The sequence below is a fragment of the Odocoileus virginianus genome, chromosome 22 (genome assembly GCF_023699985.2).
Source record: "Odocoileus virginianus isolate 20LAN1187 ecotype Illinois chromosome 22, Ovbor_1.2, whole genome shotgun sequence".
Lineage (NCBI taxonomy): Eukaryota > Metazoa > Chordata > Mammalia > Artiodactyla > Cervidae > Odocoileus > Odocoileus virginianus.
In genome coordinates, this window is record NC_069695.1 from 36462316 (window position 1) to 36478214 (window position 15899).

Sequence of the window (15899 nt, forward strand, 5' to 3'; positions counted from 1 at the left end):
TGTAAAAGGCACAAATCTCAGGCCTTCCCATGTCTTGGAAATTTCTCTGCAGCTTCCTAAGCACATCTGTCACTTGGGTATCTATATTGCTGGGGACTTCATTATATTCTACTATATTCTGTTATATTATACTATATAACATTTTTCTATTTCAGTTACTTAAAGGAATACTATATAATGTTCACCATCGTTCCTTTTTCTTTTTTGTCAGGGTAAACACATATGATTGTGGAGAAAAAATTTCCAACTGGCTGTCAAAGTTTTTTGGCCGTCCCTGTCATTTGATCAAACAAAGTTCAGACTTTCAAAGAAATGCAAAGAAGAAACACAGCAAAGGTATTACACTTTGGATTGCTTCTTAGGGGACAGGAACTTGAACTCACACTTGCAGGCATGAACATCAGCCCACAAAATGGGTTGACAGGGTAATCTGCTCATGAAGTGGGGGTGGTAGGTCTTTGGCAGGCAGGTGCCGAGGTGACCCCGCAGGTCAGCAGGACCCATGCGTGGTCTTCAGACTGACCCTGAGGAGACTGAGGTGGGCTTGCAGGCTCCGCTCAAGCTCTCTGCCTAAGTCCTGCATGTTTAGAAACATGGGTTAGTTTTGTTTTTTTTTAAATAAAAATATTGGTAGCTTGCTAGATCCTTAGAAAATCTGGATTTCTAGTCTTGGCCCTGACACCAAGTGATTTCTAGTCTTGGCCCTGACACCTTCGCAAATCCTTGAACCTCATGGTGTTGAAATTCTGCAGACCTCAGTTACTCAGATTTAAGGGTTTTGACAGCTTTTCCTGCCATAAGCTGTTGTGAGCATAAAATGAGACTTTAGAGAAGAAAGTACTTTGAGGTCATAGTACCATATGCGAAGAGTGAGCTTTCAAGGTGTCTGTTCCAATGTCGCCTTCTCAGGGGACCCTTGCCTGACTGCCCTCCTATGAACTAGAGCCCCCTCTTGAACCTCCTAGCTCATTCCCTGTTTTATTTTCTCTGTGGCTCTCTCTCTTTTTTTTTAATCTTTTGGTCATGCCACAGACCATGTCGGATCTTAGTTCCCTGACCAGAGATTGAGCCTTTACCCCTTGGACTGGCAGCGTGAAGTCTTAATCACTGGATCACCAGGGCGGTCCCTCTGTGGCACGTTTCACATCCTGTAAGGCAAACATTTTACTCAGTTTTCCTGTTTATGTTCTGCCTTCCCTCTGCTAGATCATAAACTCTGCGAGGGAAGGATTTTTCTCTGCTTTGTTCAGTGCTTTGCCCTCAGCGTTTAGAACAGACCTGACACATAGTAGTTGCTCAGTAAATACTAGATGACTAAATCAACGGACTGGATAGTTGCTACACTCCTGATTTGGGCAGGAATGACCTGGCTTAGTCACTAGCTCTCAGGGAGACTGGCTTGTAAATCTACACCTGGAATGAGTCTTGGAGGGCTTCAGGGAAGAGGTGAGTTTGGAGCTACATTTTAACAGAAGAGTAGGAATATTCCAGGCAGAGAGAGGCAAGAAGACTGCTGAAGACTACTGGCAGGGCTTGGCATTTCATGGGCTCAGGGAAGGAAGGGTTTAGGAGGGTGGGATGTGGGTAGGGGGGTGATGGGGGTAGAGCTGGGGAGATGAAATGAATGTGTTGCTGAGTCAGAAGCACTATCTTGTGGGTGGGAGACTCATTGAAGAATTCTATGCTGGGGAGTTTCATGATGCTGCTTGTATCAGAAAGACAGCCTTGGTGAGGTGTGGAGGCTGCAATGGAGAGAGAGAAGAAGGAAGCAAAGAGGTCAGTCAGGCTCTGACCTGATGGGAGATGGAACCTGGGCAGGTAAAGGGGGCAGCAGAGTGAATCTGTTGCCTGCTCAGTACAAGATCAGGGAGTGTCAGCTTGTGAACATTATACTTCAAGGATGCCATTTAAAAGTAGTTTAAGCAGTTGCAAGGGATGTGATTTCCAGCGTATTGCATATATACAGGCTTACCTTGGAAATATTGTGGGTTCAGTTTCAGACCACCACAAAAGCAAGTCACACATTTTTTTGGTTTTCCAGTGCATATAAAAGTTATGTTATATTCTACCATAATCTATTAAGTATATAATAGCATTAAGTCTAAAAATCAGTGTACATACCTTAATTAAAAATACTTTAGCCTTCAGCAAGTCATAGTAACATCAAAGATCACATAACCTAGGAACATAGATCATATAGTAACATCACAGATCACCATAACTAATGTAATAATGAGAAAGATTGAAACATTTGCGAGAACTACCAAAATGGAACACAGAGACAGGAAGTGAGCAAAAGCTGTTGGTGCTGTTGGGAAAACGGTGCAATAAACTTGCTCGATGCAGGGTGGCCACAGACCTTCAGTTTATAAAAAGTATAATACCTGCGTGGTACCTGTGAGGTTCAATTAAGGTGGAATTCAATAAAACGAAGTTTGTGCATGCTGTGAGCTAAGTTGCTTCAGTTGTGTCCGACTCTTTGCAACCCCATGGACTGCAGCCCGCCAGGGTCCTCTGTCCGTGGGATTCTCCAGGCGAGAATATTGGAGTGGGCTGCCATGTCCTCCTCCAGAGGATCTTCCAGATCCAAGAATCAAACCTGTGTCCTTTTACGTCTGCTGCATTGGCAGGTGGGTTCTTTACCACTAGTGCCGCCTGGGAAACACAAAACAAAGTGCACTTGTAGTCATTAAAATGAAAACGCATATTTTGTCCTTTTAAATATAAGCCAGTGGAATCTCATTATCATAATAATTTGATTCTTATGAGTATTCATTTAAAAATATGTATATGGACAAACTATTTTTTTTTGTTTTTTGGGGTTTTTTTTTTGGCCCCACCTCGAGGCATGCAGGATCTTAGTTCCACAACTAGGGATCTAATCCATACCCCCAGCAGTGGAAGTGTGGATTCTTAACCAATGGATTAGCAGGGAAATCCTGAAAAACTATTTTTAATGTACAGAAACTATCTTTCTTTCCTTTTCTTTCTCCAACTTGGATTGCCATTCCACTTCCTTGATGGAATTTTTATCTTAGTATTATATATTTTAGGTTTGAAAAATCTTTCCTTGATCACCCTATCATATTTACCTGAAACTAAAATTATATATGAATTGAAATGCATAAAATTTTTTAAAGTTTACTGTGATTGTAGAGTCTCAGTGTTAAGACATTTTTTTCCAGGTTGAGTTCTTATCATGATTTTTAGTAATTAAAAAAAAAAATCAACACAGTTGATCAAAGCAATAAAAAGTATATTATAAAATTTGAAAAATAGCTATTAAACATAAAGAAAAAATAGTGGAAAATAAATCTCTTAATGAGATGACTGACTGCCCATGATTAATTCCCATGTCCATGAACAGCTATCATCTATGATTGGAATAGCTGGTGCTGGGCATTTGTTCTCTTCTGAAGAATCTTATTTAAGTCAATAAAGAGTTGGGGATGGGGAGCTGGGAGGGGGGTTCAAGATGGGGAACACATGTAAATCCATGGCTGATTCATGTCAATGTATGGTAAAAAACGCTACAATATTGTAAAGTAATTAGCCTCCAACTAATAAAAATAAATGGAAAAAAAAAAAAGAGTTGGGGATGATGGAATCTGGTTAGTGCGCTGTCACTCAAACCTTTCTTCTGAGGCACAGGGATCTAACATCAGATGATCTGATGTTAATGATCTGATCATCATTAAGATCAGATGATCTTAATCATCTGTCACTTGACAGCTTAATTAGTTCCGGCAGTCTTGTGGTTAGCAAAGAATTGGAAGTCATCTGACCTACAGGAGAATCATTCACCCACACTTGAGAGACTTTTATTTTCTCAGCACAGACTCCAGGGCTGTGAATGGGGCTTTTGTTTTCCACCCAGGAGATTTTTAGCCCCAGGACCAATATGCCACAGGAAAGGTGCAGTCTTTCCCAGTGAAGGGTGAGAAGGGCCTTTTGTGGACACCTCGCTGCCTTGATGAGCTGTTCTAGCAAATAAGCCATGGAAGTAGAGAACCTGTAAGCGATTCTCTTGGCACTATCCATTCTTTGGTAAGCTGGCGTCCACAGGCCTGAATCTGAAACAGCTCTCTAGGTTTTGGTCCAGGCAACACTTTCATATCAACATCTTGTATAATGACAGCTATGGTGCACCCAACAAGTGGCCGATCAAAGCTGGGTGACAGGTTGAGGCAGTTCTGCATGGCTTTGATACTTTCTTCCACTTCTTTTTCAAAAAAAAATTTCTGTAGTTTTAAAACTTGTCTTATTTATATATATCTAAGGTCAATATTGGGCTTCCCTAGTGCCTCAGTGGTAAAGAATCCACCTGCCAATGCAGTGGACGCAGGTTTGATCCCTGGTCCAGGAAGGTCCCCTGAAGAATGAGATGGCAACCCACTCCAGCATTCTTTCCTGGAAAATCCCAGGGACAGAGGAGCCTGGCAGGCTATAGTCTTTGGGGTCACAAAGGATTGGATGCAACTTAGTGACTGAATAACAGCAAAGTCAATATTACAAACTTTGCCAAGGGCAAATCCCAGCTTTTCCTTAACTAGACTCCCTGACTAGATACAGAACGTCCTGGACCCAGGACCCTCATCAAGGTCCTTCTTCTTTCTTGGGGAAGAGCCCCGCTACTTCCCCACAGCTCTATCTCTTCTCAAAATGTTGCCTCCAAGTCTCCTTTGCTGGAACAATTTAACATCAGCATTTTATTATTTTTTTCTAGATTAGTAACAGAATCTTCTAGGAGCTAATTTTCTTTCTGTTTGAATTATGCTTAGAACATTTTTATTAGTCCCACGGGCACCAATTTTTCCCTTGTAGAAATAATCTGTATTATTTTAAAATATAAGTCAATAGAACCACAATTCATTTGCATTCCAATTTATTTAATTTAAAATTTTGAATTTAGTATTATTGATACAACATTATACCAGTTGCAGGTGTATGACATAATTTGATATTTGTATGTATTGCAAAGTGATCATCACAAGTCTAGGTAACATCAGTCACCATACATAGTTACATTTTTTTTTTCTTTTGATGACAACTTTTAAGATTTACTCTCCTAGCAGCTTTCAAATAGGCAATACAGTTTTATTAACTATAGTTGCCACAGTATACATTACCCTCCCCAAGACGTATATATTTTGTGCTTGGATGTTTGTACCTTTTGATCCCCTTCACCCATATCGCCCATCCCACCCCATGCCTTTGGAAACCACCAATCTGCTCTATGAGCTTGTTTTGTTGTGTTTCGTTTGCTTGTTTTTTGGTGGGGTTTTTTTTTTGTTGTTGTTTGTTTTAGATTCCACCTATAAGTGAGATCATACAGAACTTATCTTTCTCTGACTTATTTCATTTAGCATAATGCCCTTAAGGTCTTTCCATGTTATTGCAAATGGCAAGATTTCATTTTTAATGGCTGAATAATATTCCACTGTGCATGTATACCACATTTTCCTCATCTGTTTACCCATCAGTGGATACAAGTTGTTTCCCTGTCCAGCAGCCCTTCTTTTAAATACTCCATCCTTTTTAGATCAGCCTGCTCATACAACAGCCACCCTTTCTCTGGTGAATGAGGCACAATATCTGCTGATAAACAGATCCAGTATTTTGGAACTTCAGCAGCAATTAAGCACAAGGTAAGATTCCTTTACTATTTGCTATTTGCCTTGGGAAAGAATCTACCTGCAATGCAGGAGACCCAGATTCAATCCCTGGGTTGGGAAGATCCCCTGGAGAAGGGAATGGCTACCCCCTCCAGTATTCTTGCCTGGAGAATTCCATGTACAGAGAAGCCTGGCAAGCTACAGTCCGTAAGTTCACAAAGATTGGACATGACTGAGTGACTAACACTTTCGGAATAGCAGACAGGTGTAGCCACTTGCCCCTGGGAGTGAGCCAGTCACCTGCCCAGGGAGAAAAATTCTGAGAATCTTGAGTCCAGACCCTTCATTGAGAACCCAAGGTCCATAGAAATCACAAAACTTTTTAGGCCAGTTTACCTTAATCTTTTATCTTCCAGTGTCCTTCTTGACGCCTTCAAGATGCTTAGTGGAGAATCCCAACTCTTATTGTCTAATCATTTCAGTTTTTAACATTTGCTTTAATGAATGGAATTGTCAGCAATTTGACATAGCTGTTTTGCCCACCCTCCCACTGTTCCCTGGCCCCAGGAGCCTTGTTCTACTTCCACAGTTATTTTGAGTGAAAATAGCAGTTATGCTTTTCAAGCTATAACTATAGATATCATTTGTATCATCATAGAGAACTAGCGCCCTTGCCTGCTCACTCCCACCCAGAGATCTCCCAAAGACTCTGGAAAAGTCTGCTCCTGAAAGGGTCTTGGGTGGTTCAAGCCCCCTCACTGTTCCAAAGAGGAAATTGAAATCCCAAGATAATCAGACCACTGGACAAAAAAAGCTATTATGTAAGCTATCATGTAAGCGACAGGCGGCTCATTTGTCTACACCTGTCTGTGCCCTGAGCCAGGCTCCTGTGACTCCCACGTGCCGTGTGGTCCTCGGCACCTGCGTGCACACACACAAACATGTACAAATGTAGCTTAATAAGAACAACAAAGATGGACTTTTGTAGTAGTTTCTGTTTATGTGTGTGCTCAGTCGCTCAGTTGTGTCTGACTCTTCATGACTCCTATGGACTGCATTCCACCAGGCTCCTATGTCTGTGGAATTTTTCAGGCAAGAATACTGGAGTGGGTTGCTATTTCCTACTTCAGGGGATCTTCCTGACCCAGGGATCAAACCTGCATCTCTTGTGTCTCCTGCACTGGCAGGCGGATTCTTTACCACTGCATCACATGGGCTTCCCAATTCCTGTTTATCATCATCTGCAAAAACAGACAATGGCGTTCCCTTGCTAAGGTCTAGTCATCTGCAAAAACAGACAATGGCGTTCCCTTGCTAAGGTCTAGCTTGCCCTGTTTTGGGGGCAGAAACGTGATGCGTGGTCCCTGGGTGTTCGCTGAGTTTTCCCAGCACTGAGTGACCTTCATTCTTAGGTGCTCAGAGCCTTGGAGGGATCAAGTTTGTGGTTTTTTGGAATTCTTGGTGTGGAAGAAGGCATGGCTTGATGCAGCTCTGGTTCCTATCAGCTGGTTTAGTGAAAAGCTGACAAGTGGTGGGGGGTAGGAAGGACAGGTGATCAAAGATAAGAGAAACAGCCTGTGGTTAGTACGTGGTGAGCATCCGTGGTTCTGTTTTCGAATTTGATGGATGCTCTTGTATACATACTGATGCTGATAGCTTTTAGACATAAAACTTTCCCTTTTATAAAGCACAAGGGAGGGTTTATCACCTGGAGGATAAATTCAGAATCAAAGGATATTAGGACTGGGACTTGCTAACCCTCTCCTTTCCCACAGGGACCTTGCGGTTGTCACTGGTCCTGGGAATTGCACATAGTGCAAAGCTGGACTTGGTTATTCTGGTCCCTGGCTTCTTCTGGCTGTCCACTGTTTGGAGGGGATTGGCATACAGACACGGACCCCTTTCTCCCCGCCAGAGTCTTTCAGTTCTATCTCCAGGCAGACTTCAATATGCTCAAGGATTTCCCCCGAAGCTTAAAAGTTTTATTAATGTGCAATGAAGTGCAAAAATCATAAGTACATAGTTCAGTGAATGTTTACAGATGTCTATATACCCATGGAGCCACCGCCCAGATCAAGCAGTGAACATTTCTAGTGCACCAGACCCCTTCCTCATGCCCCTCTCAGTCAACCCCATGGAACATCACCAGTATGGCATCTTTCATTCTAGAACATGGGTCCCCGGCCTCCGGGGTCTCATGCCTGATGATCTGAGGTGAAGCTGATGTAATAGTAATAAAGTGCACAATAAATGTGATGCATTTGAATCACCCTGAAGCCATTCCCCCACCAACCCTCATCCAGGAAAAATTGTCTTCCATGCAACCAGTCCCTGATGCCAAAAAGGTTGAACTCAACTTAATGGGCTTATATTGTGTGCTTGTCTGCTGAAGTTTTCAGATGCTTTTTCAGTGCTTTTTTACCTTAGGGATGGGATGCATGGAGGTACAGGGAGCCTCTTCATGGTACCTGTGGAGAAGGGAAAGGCTACCCACTCCAGTATTCTGGCCTGGAGAATTCCATGGACTATAGTCCATGGGGTCGCAAAGAGTCAGACACGACTGAGTGAACTTCATTCATTCATTCATGGTAGTAAACAAAAATTTTAAATAACATACACCTAGTTAAAACTGCTGGAGAAGGCAATGACACCCCACTCCAGTACTCTTGCCTGGAAAATCCCATGGATGGAGGAGCCTGGTAGGCTGTGGTCCATGGGGTCGCTAAGAGTTGGACACGACTGAGCGACTTCACTTTCACTTTTCACTTTCATGCATTGAAGGAAATGGCAACCCACTCCAGTGTCCTTGCCTGGAGAATCCCAGGGACGGGGGACCCTGGTGGGCTGCCATCTATGGGACTGAACAGAATCAGACACGACTGAAGCGACTTAGCAGCAGCAGCAGCAGCAGTTAAAACTGCAAACAGGATGGAAGTTAGGAAATAAAGTTTTTTAATTGAGGTGCAGTTGACAGGCAACATTATATTAGTTTCAGGTGTACCACACGATCCCATATTTGTATATACTGAGAAATGGTCACAATAATTCTAGTTAACATCTGTCACCACATAGCTGCAAAAATTTTTTCTTGTGATGAGTACTTTTAAGTTTTATTCTCTTAGCACCTTTTAAATATGCAATAAGTGTTTTTTTAGACAATGCAGTTATTATTAACTATAGTTGCCGTACTGTACATTACACCCCCATGACTTGCTTATAACTGGAAGTTGGTACCTTTTGACTCCCTTCACCCATTCTCCCCACCCCTCACCTCTGGTAACCACCAATCTGTTCTCCATAGAAAATACATATTAAAACCTCCCATGTATATACTCTATATAGCTTTATGATGGTCTAATATCCAAAAATATCCAAAAAGAGTGTGAGCTCTTGGTACTTTTTAGGTCCTTGGTAGTTAAGCCTGTTGACATTCTTTAAATGCCTTGTCCTGACTCACCTTGTAGAATTGGTATTTTCTCACAAGTTTATCCACTTGACCCCTGTTCACTGGGTTACCAAAGTTCTTCATCTTGTCAGCAAGGATCGACTCACCCATCACGCTGCCTCTTGTGAGCCTCTTCATTGGAGGTGGGACCACATTCCAGGCGAGATCCTGGAGGTCCGACAACAGAGGTGTGTCTTTTAGCCTTGCACTCAGATAAAAGCTTGTTCTGATCATCTAAGCCTCAGGCCACAGTACCATTGATGAACTCAGGCATCGAAATGGCAGAAATGTTGACTTACTACAATAGTGCAATTATCCATGCCTCCCCACCTTTTCTCTTTCTGGTGTGTCTTAAATAGCTGTGAGAATGGCAAAGAATTATTCCCAATGAACAATCTCATCTCACGATTCCGTGCCAATATTATTACCAATGGAACAAGGGCTTTTGAAGAAGAGAAATGGGATAAAATTTCAGTTGGTTCCTTGCATTTCCAGGTAAGTTCTGAGAAGTCCTGTTATTTTTCCTTAAGGGTTGTCAGTGGGTATTGACCTCAACCCTTGGCTGGGATAGTAGCTGGTAGAAGGAAATCCCACCTTTGGGGTTGACTCTTCCCTACAAAATCTCAGTGGGAGGGTATGTGACATCTGCATCCTGGGTCACCCCTTGGAATGATCCATCCATCCTTCCTTCAAGGGAGTGGGCGGCAGTTTCACATGAAGAAGAGAGAATGTACAGGTGATGGAGGTACAGACCTCATTGCTGTATCTAGACTAGCTATTTCTTGGAATGCTTGTGTCTGTGAGAACTTCCTCCTCTTGAAATTTGCTGTCTGGAGCTCCTGGAGGATGTCCCAGATGCTTCATGGTCCTTCAGTGCCCGGGGCGGCTGTACTTCTCACGATCTTGCTTCTGGCCTCACTGGAAGCTGGGGAGGAGCTTGCAGTCAAAGGATGAGGCACCAAGTTGCCCTACCTCCCCAGGCTTTGGGGTCCCCAAACCCGAAGTCTTCAGCTGACATCTACATTCCTCACGAGAGTGGATAAGGCCCCCGAGACCTGAGCCCCGTGGCCTCTCCCATCTCTCCAAGGTCAGCACCCCTCCTCCTCTGCCTGTCGTGCGGACCTTCTCTCCACCCACTCAACAAGCCAAGATTCCTGCCTCAGGACCTTTGCCCTTGCTGTCTCCTCTGCCTGGCGCACTTCTCCTGCAGCTCCTTCAGGTCTAGCTGAGATGTTAGCTCCTTGGGAAGACTGTTCCTGACCCACCACGGGGTCACGCTCCACACAGTGTATGCTTATCTTCTCAGAGTGTAGGAGAGTGGGACCAAGTCTGTTTATTCCCCACTGTCTGTCTAGGGCCTGGAACAGTCCTGACCAGAGTCAGTGCGCCATGGTTGCTGATAAAATGAAGGGCCCGGACAGCTAAGGAAGAGCTGGGGAAGGAAGGACGGGTCCTCTGCACAGAACATCACTCTAACTTCCAGGAAGGCAGTACACAGTGATTTAACCTCTAAGGGAAGATTTCAGAGTTCTGCAGGTGCTGGGTATGCTGTGCATGCTCAGTCGCTTCAGTCGTGTCTGACTCTTTGCAACCCCATCGACTGTAGCCCGCCAGGGTCCTCTGTCCATGGGGTTCTCCAGGCAAGAATACTGGAGTGGGTTACCATGCCCTCCTCCAAGGGATCTTCCCCAGCCAGGGATGGAACCCATGTCTCTTATGTCACCTGCATTGGCAGGTGGGTGCTTTACCACTGGTGCCACCTGGCAAGCCCTGCAGGTGGGGGTAGCGATAAACTGCATGGCACACACACATAGACATGCACATACGAATGCTCCAAAGAGCTTTTCTATCCATTTGCCTCTCCAAACTTCCTCTTATGCTGGAAGCTGCTCCCCCTTGAAAAAACGATCTCTTTTCTCTCCCACAGACCTCTCTCTGCACCAGCCTTCATGCCCTTCCCCTCATCTGTCCATCCTGACTTCCTCTTCTTTTCTATTGCTGTGTGCTGGCCATGCTGTAAAAGCATCTGCTCTGACTTATCCTGCCTGGTCCAGAGTAAACACTAAATGTATGGTAGATGGAGAGAGAGGGGGAGAAAGAAAGGAAGAAAAGAAGGAAAAGGAAAGAGAAAGAACTACAACTAGACTAGGATCACTCTCAGAAACTTACTTTATAACACGTAAGTTGTAAGATACTGGGGACATGAGTACAAGAAAGACTTTAAAAAACCTCTCTCAGATGCTTTGCTTTCTTTAGGTCATGATACTTAATAAACATTAATTAATGAAAGTCAAAATATACATGCCCTTTGACCCAATAAATTTACTTGTAGAAGTGTATCCCGTAAAAAGTACTCTTACAAATAGGTGAAGATATATTAAAAATTACTTATTGCAATACTTTATAAATATAAAAATTGGAGAATACCCTAAATATTCATAAGAGAGAGGTTGATTCAATAAATTAGGCTATATCCATACAATGTTGTCCTATGCAGGCATTAAAAAATGTAAGCTATAGTTAATACTGTGTCTTTCAAAAAGTAAATGCTAAATGAGGAACCTGGGATTAATGGATACACGATTCATAAGAGGGAGGTTGATTCAATAAATTAGGCTATATCCATACAATGTTGTCCTATGCAGGCATTAAAAAATGTAAGCTATAGTTAATACTGTGTCTTTCAAAAAGTAAATGCTAAATGAGGAACCTGGGATTAATGGATACACGATGACATATATAAAATAGATAAACAACCAGGACCTACTGGGTAGCACAGGAAACTATACTCAGAATCTTATAATCTGCAATGGGTTATTTTTTTTCAGATGACTTTGCTGTATACCCAAAACATCATAAATCAACTATACTCCAGTTATAACAAAATTTTTAAGTAAATGCTTAAGAGATGTTTATTGGTGGTAATACTCAGTGCTGAAGCAGTTACAATGCAAAAAAAATCCAGCACATCTCTTTTGGAAGCAGTTTCTCACTGGGTATTATCAAGTCATAAGAGCTTTATGTGTATTGACTTTATAACCTCATTTTGAGAGATTTAGCCTAAAAGATTCAAACATGAGAGAGTTATGTGAATTAAGACCTTTATGGCAAGATTACTGATCAGGCAAACCATGAGAAGTCATGCACTTGGCTTCAAGGGAGAAGAGCTGAGTGCATCCACGCACAGGCATGCCAGGCCTTGGTGCAAACTGCAGTGTGTTTCACAGGGGCACCTGTGGTTGCGCAAGCTATCTGCCCAAGTCTCAAGTGATCTGTGGCCATCACAGCAGCACCGGGAGTGTGGCTGGCCATCTCCTCCCAGAAAGTCCTGCCATCAGTGCTTGTCTTCCCTGGAGGAAGCCCCACATCCCCTGATAACCACCTGCGAGCCACGACCACCCTTTTCTTTTTCTACAAAACCCTGCTGCAGTGGTCTGTCAGCTGGCAAACACATGTGGGTGACTCCCTAGTGGGCATTGGGAAGGGGTGGCACTCTTGGCTCCTTGCAGTTGGAGTGTTTCTCTGAGAGTCTGAAATTGGCTGTTTACAACAATTCCTCTTGGACCCAGATTCCTCCCTGCAGAGTGGGACAGTCATGTCAAGTTTCATGACAGTGCCGTCTTTTCCCTTCTCACCGCCCAGGTTTTGGGACCTTGTAACAGATGTCAGATGATTTGCATTGATCAGCAAACTGGACAACGAAACCAAGATGTTTTCCAAAAGCTTTCTGAGAGGCGAGAGAGAAAGGTAAGCATGATTGCTAAATATGACACCCCATCTTAAGATCCTGATGCATTGTCTACACTGAAACTAATCCTTAGTAATGCTGAGTGATTTTTAGAAGTGGGAGAACATTCTAAAGCTGATGGGCTACCATCAAGGTTCAGACTTTGTGACACTATCTTATTTTTCCTTTCCATTCATTTCCTCACTTTAAAATTGTTTATTTTTAATTGGAGGATAATTGCTTTATAACATTGTGTTGGTCTTTGCCATACAACAGCATGAATCAGCCGTAAGTATACATATGTTCCCTCCCTCTTGAATCTCCCTTCTACCTCCTACCCCACCCCACCCATCTAGGTCTCACTTTTTATTACATATATTTTTGATGCTTTCAAATCTTTTTGAAGAGATAAGGAATATAGATAAGAAATAGTTACAAAAAAGAAAAGAAAAAAAGGGACTTCCCTGGTGGTCCTGGTTAAGACTCTGCACTTCCACTGCAGAGGGCATTGGTTAGATTCCTGGTCATGGTACTAAGATCTGCATGCCATATGGTGTGGCCAAGAGCGGGGAAGAAATAGTAAGTAAAGTAATTCTGTCATCTTGTTTTCTTTGCCACAGAAATCTCATGAAGAAAAAAAATGCCTTAGAGTGAACAGGATAGCTGCCCAGAAAGATTAAATACATTTCACTGTAATAAGTTTGTAAGTCATATTCTTGAGGCTAAAATGACTGTTATTGCGGAGTTCAGATGATAAAAGCTGACTTTCTAACAGATGATTCATTAGGAAGACTCATTTATTTCTGGGCTCGCACTTTCTGTCAGGACTTTCTGTTTGCAGAGTATTCCAGAAAGCCAAGTAAGCAGTCAGGCTGCATGGAACAATTCTTGAAAATTAACAGAAATAAGGCAAGCATTTCATCTCTTTCCAGTAACAGCCTGGCAAGTTAACTGATGGTAAAATGTCTGCATTGTTTCTTGTGTTTCTCCAAAGCCAGAGTTTTTGTTTCACAGCCATTGAGTGACAAAACTTTCCTTGCAGATGTGCACAGGTGTGGTCTGCAGAGCGGTTGCACTTGAGTGTTACACTAATGTGTCTCTCTGCACAGGTGCAGCCAGCCTTGTCAGCTGGGGGCATGGGGACTGTGAGTCTGCCCCACACAGGTTGTCAGGAGAGGGGATGGGTGGGCACGAATGCTACTAGACATGGAAGTGGTATTTCTCAGCGTCACTATAATTCTTGTGTGCAAGTCTTTTATTCTCTCAAATTTTGTAATAAATTTAGATTTATAGAAAAATTGCAAAGAAAGTACAGAGAACTCCTGTGTATTCCTCACCTACATGTACACAAATACTAAGGAATTCATTTGGTTCCGGTCCCTAGCCTGGAGCCTGGACCACGGTGCTGGCCAACTGCTATAATCCCAGGAATGAAGAGACCTGGGAGCACATCTCATATTCCAAAGGGTTGCTCCTGGCTCACTCGCACTGATGGCAAACCCGGAGTAAACTCACACGACTCTTCATTTTGGACCTTCCATCTTTATTCCGGAGAATTTGGAGAGCTCAGTGCATATCACACGTTCTTATAGAAAATGCAGAGTTTTGCCCATATTTTCACAAAATGGCTTTTGCATCAGGGAACAGAGCAGAAATCAGCCTGATGGTGGGTCAGAAGCCCAGAGCAGGACAAAGCCCTCCTGTGGGAAACTCAGGGGATACAGGCAGGAAGAAAGAATAGAAGGTCCAGCAATAAAAAGGTGTGGAAGACTATTAGGAAAAAACTGTTCAGAATGAGAATCTGTGGTGTCGTTTTTTTTTTCTTTAATTTTTAATTTATTTTTATTTTTGGCTAGGCTGGGTCTTTGTTGCTGCACGTGGTGGGTACTCTGTCATGCGGCGCACAGGTTTCTCCTTGCAGTGCTTTCCCTTGTTGCAGAGTACGGGCTCAGTAGTTGTGGCACATGGGCTTAGTTGCCCAGCAGTACATTGAAGCCTCCTGGACCAGGGATGGAACCCGTGTCCCCTGCATTGGCAGGTGGATGCTTTACCCCTGGACCACCAGGGAAGACCAGGGTTCTCCCTGTTTCTCACTGCTTCTACTACATGACAGACAGGACATATCAAGTCCCAGGACCTGTCTTTAAAGACCCGACTTAATTTTAGTGGAACGTTATTATTTGCAAAATTATTTTAACTGCTAAAATAACCTGTCTTCCTGTTGTTGCTGTTTTGCTTACAGGTGAAATTTGGAGTGTACCTGATGCATACGTCTTTGGATTTATCTTCTCCATGTTACCTCTCTGTAGGATCTCAGGTGCTCCCTTTGCTGAAAGAAAACATAAAACACCATGATATACCTGCTACTGAGAAATTTCAGGATGCTATCTCCTAAATTTTTTTCAGTATATTAAAATTTCTCTTTTACCCTCTTCATTCTCTTTTCTTCCAGTTTTATGGAGATATAATTGACATACAGCACTATGTAAGTTTAAGATGTATAGCACAATGATTTGAATTACATACACCATGAAATGATTACCACGTAAGTTCAGCGTGCGTGTGTTTAGTCATATCTGATTCTTTGCGACCCTATGGACCATAGCCTGCCAGGCTCCTCTGTCCATGGATTCTCCAGGCAAGAATACTGGAGTGGGTTGCCATTTCCTTCTCCAGGGGATCTTCCCAACCTAGAGATTTGAACCTGGGTCTGTTGCGCATTGGCAGGCCGATTCTTTACCACTGCGCCACCTAGGAAGCCGCAAGTTCAGTGAACCATCTTATATAGATATATTGGGCTGGCCAAAAGTTTTGTTCATTTTTTTCCACAAGATGGCGCTAGCAGAGCTTAGTTGTCTAGCTTCTTTTGAAACAATTTTATTAGATTAAAATATTGTGACTGCTGTCATATCAGCATGCATTTTAAAAAACATCAAAATTAGTGAATTTTTGTATTGCTATTTTAATATTGAAGATGAAGAAAAGCAACATTCTTGACATAATATGCTTTATTATTTCAAGAAAGGTAAAAACACAACTGAAATGTAGAAAAAGATGTGTGCAGTGTGTGGGGAAGGTGCTGTGACTGATGGAATGTGTGAAAAGTGGTTTG

General features: G+C 42.8%; 1 protein-coding gene across 1 annotated transcript in view; it reads left to right on the plus strand.

Annotated features, from left to right (window-relative positions):
• MOCOS (molybdenum cofactor sulfurase) overlaps positions 1-15223 on the plus strand; it is a 53759-nt gene extending 38536 nt beyond the window's left edge. Inside the window, exons 11-15 of the mRNA XM_070452862.1 lie at positions 212-336; positions 5543-5648; positions 9420-9555; positions 12703-12807; positions 15030-15223. Of these exons, the coding sequence (XP_070308963.1) occupies positions 212-336; positions 5543-5648; positions 9420-9555; positions 12703-12807; positions 15030-15182 (625 nt within the window). The 3' untranslated portion in view covers positions 15183-15223. The remainder of the gene's footprint in view (positions 1-211; positions 337-5542; positions 5649-9419; positions 9556-12702; positions 12808-15029) is intronic.
• The last annotated feature ends 676 nt before the right edge of the window (positions 15224-15899 follow it).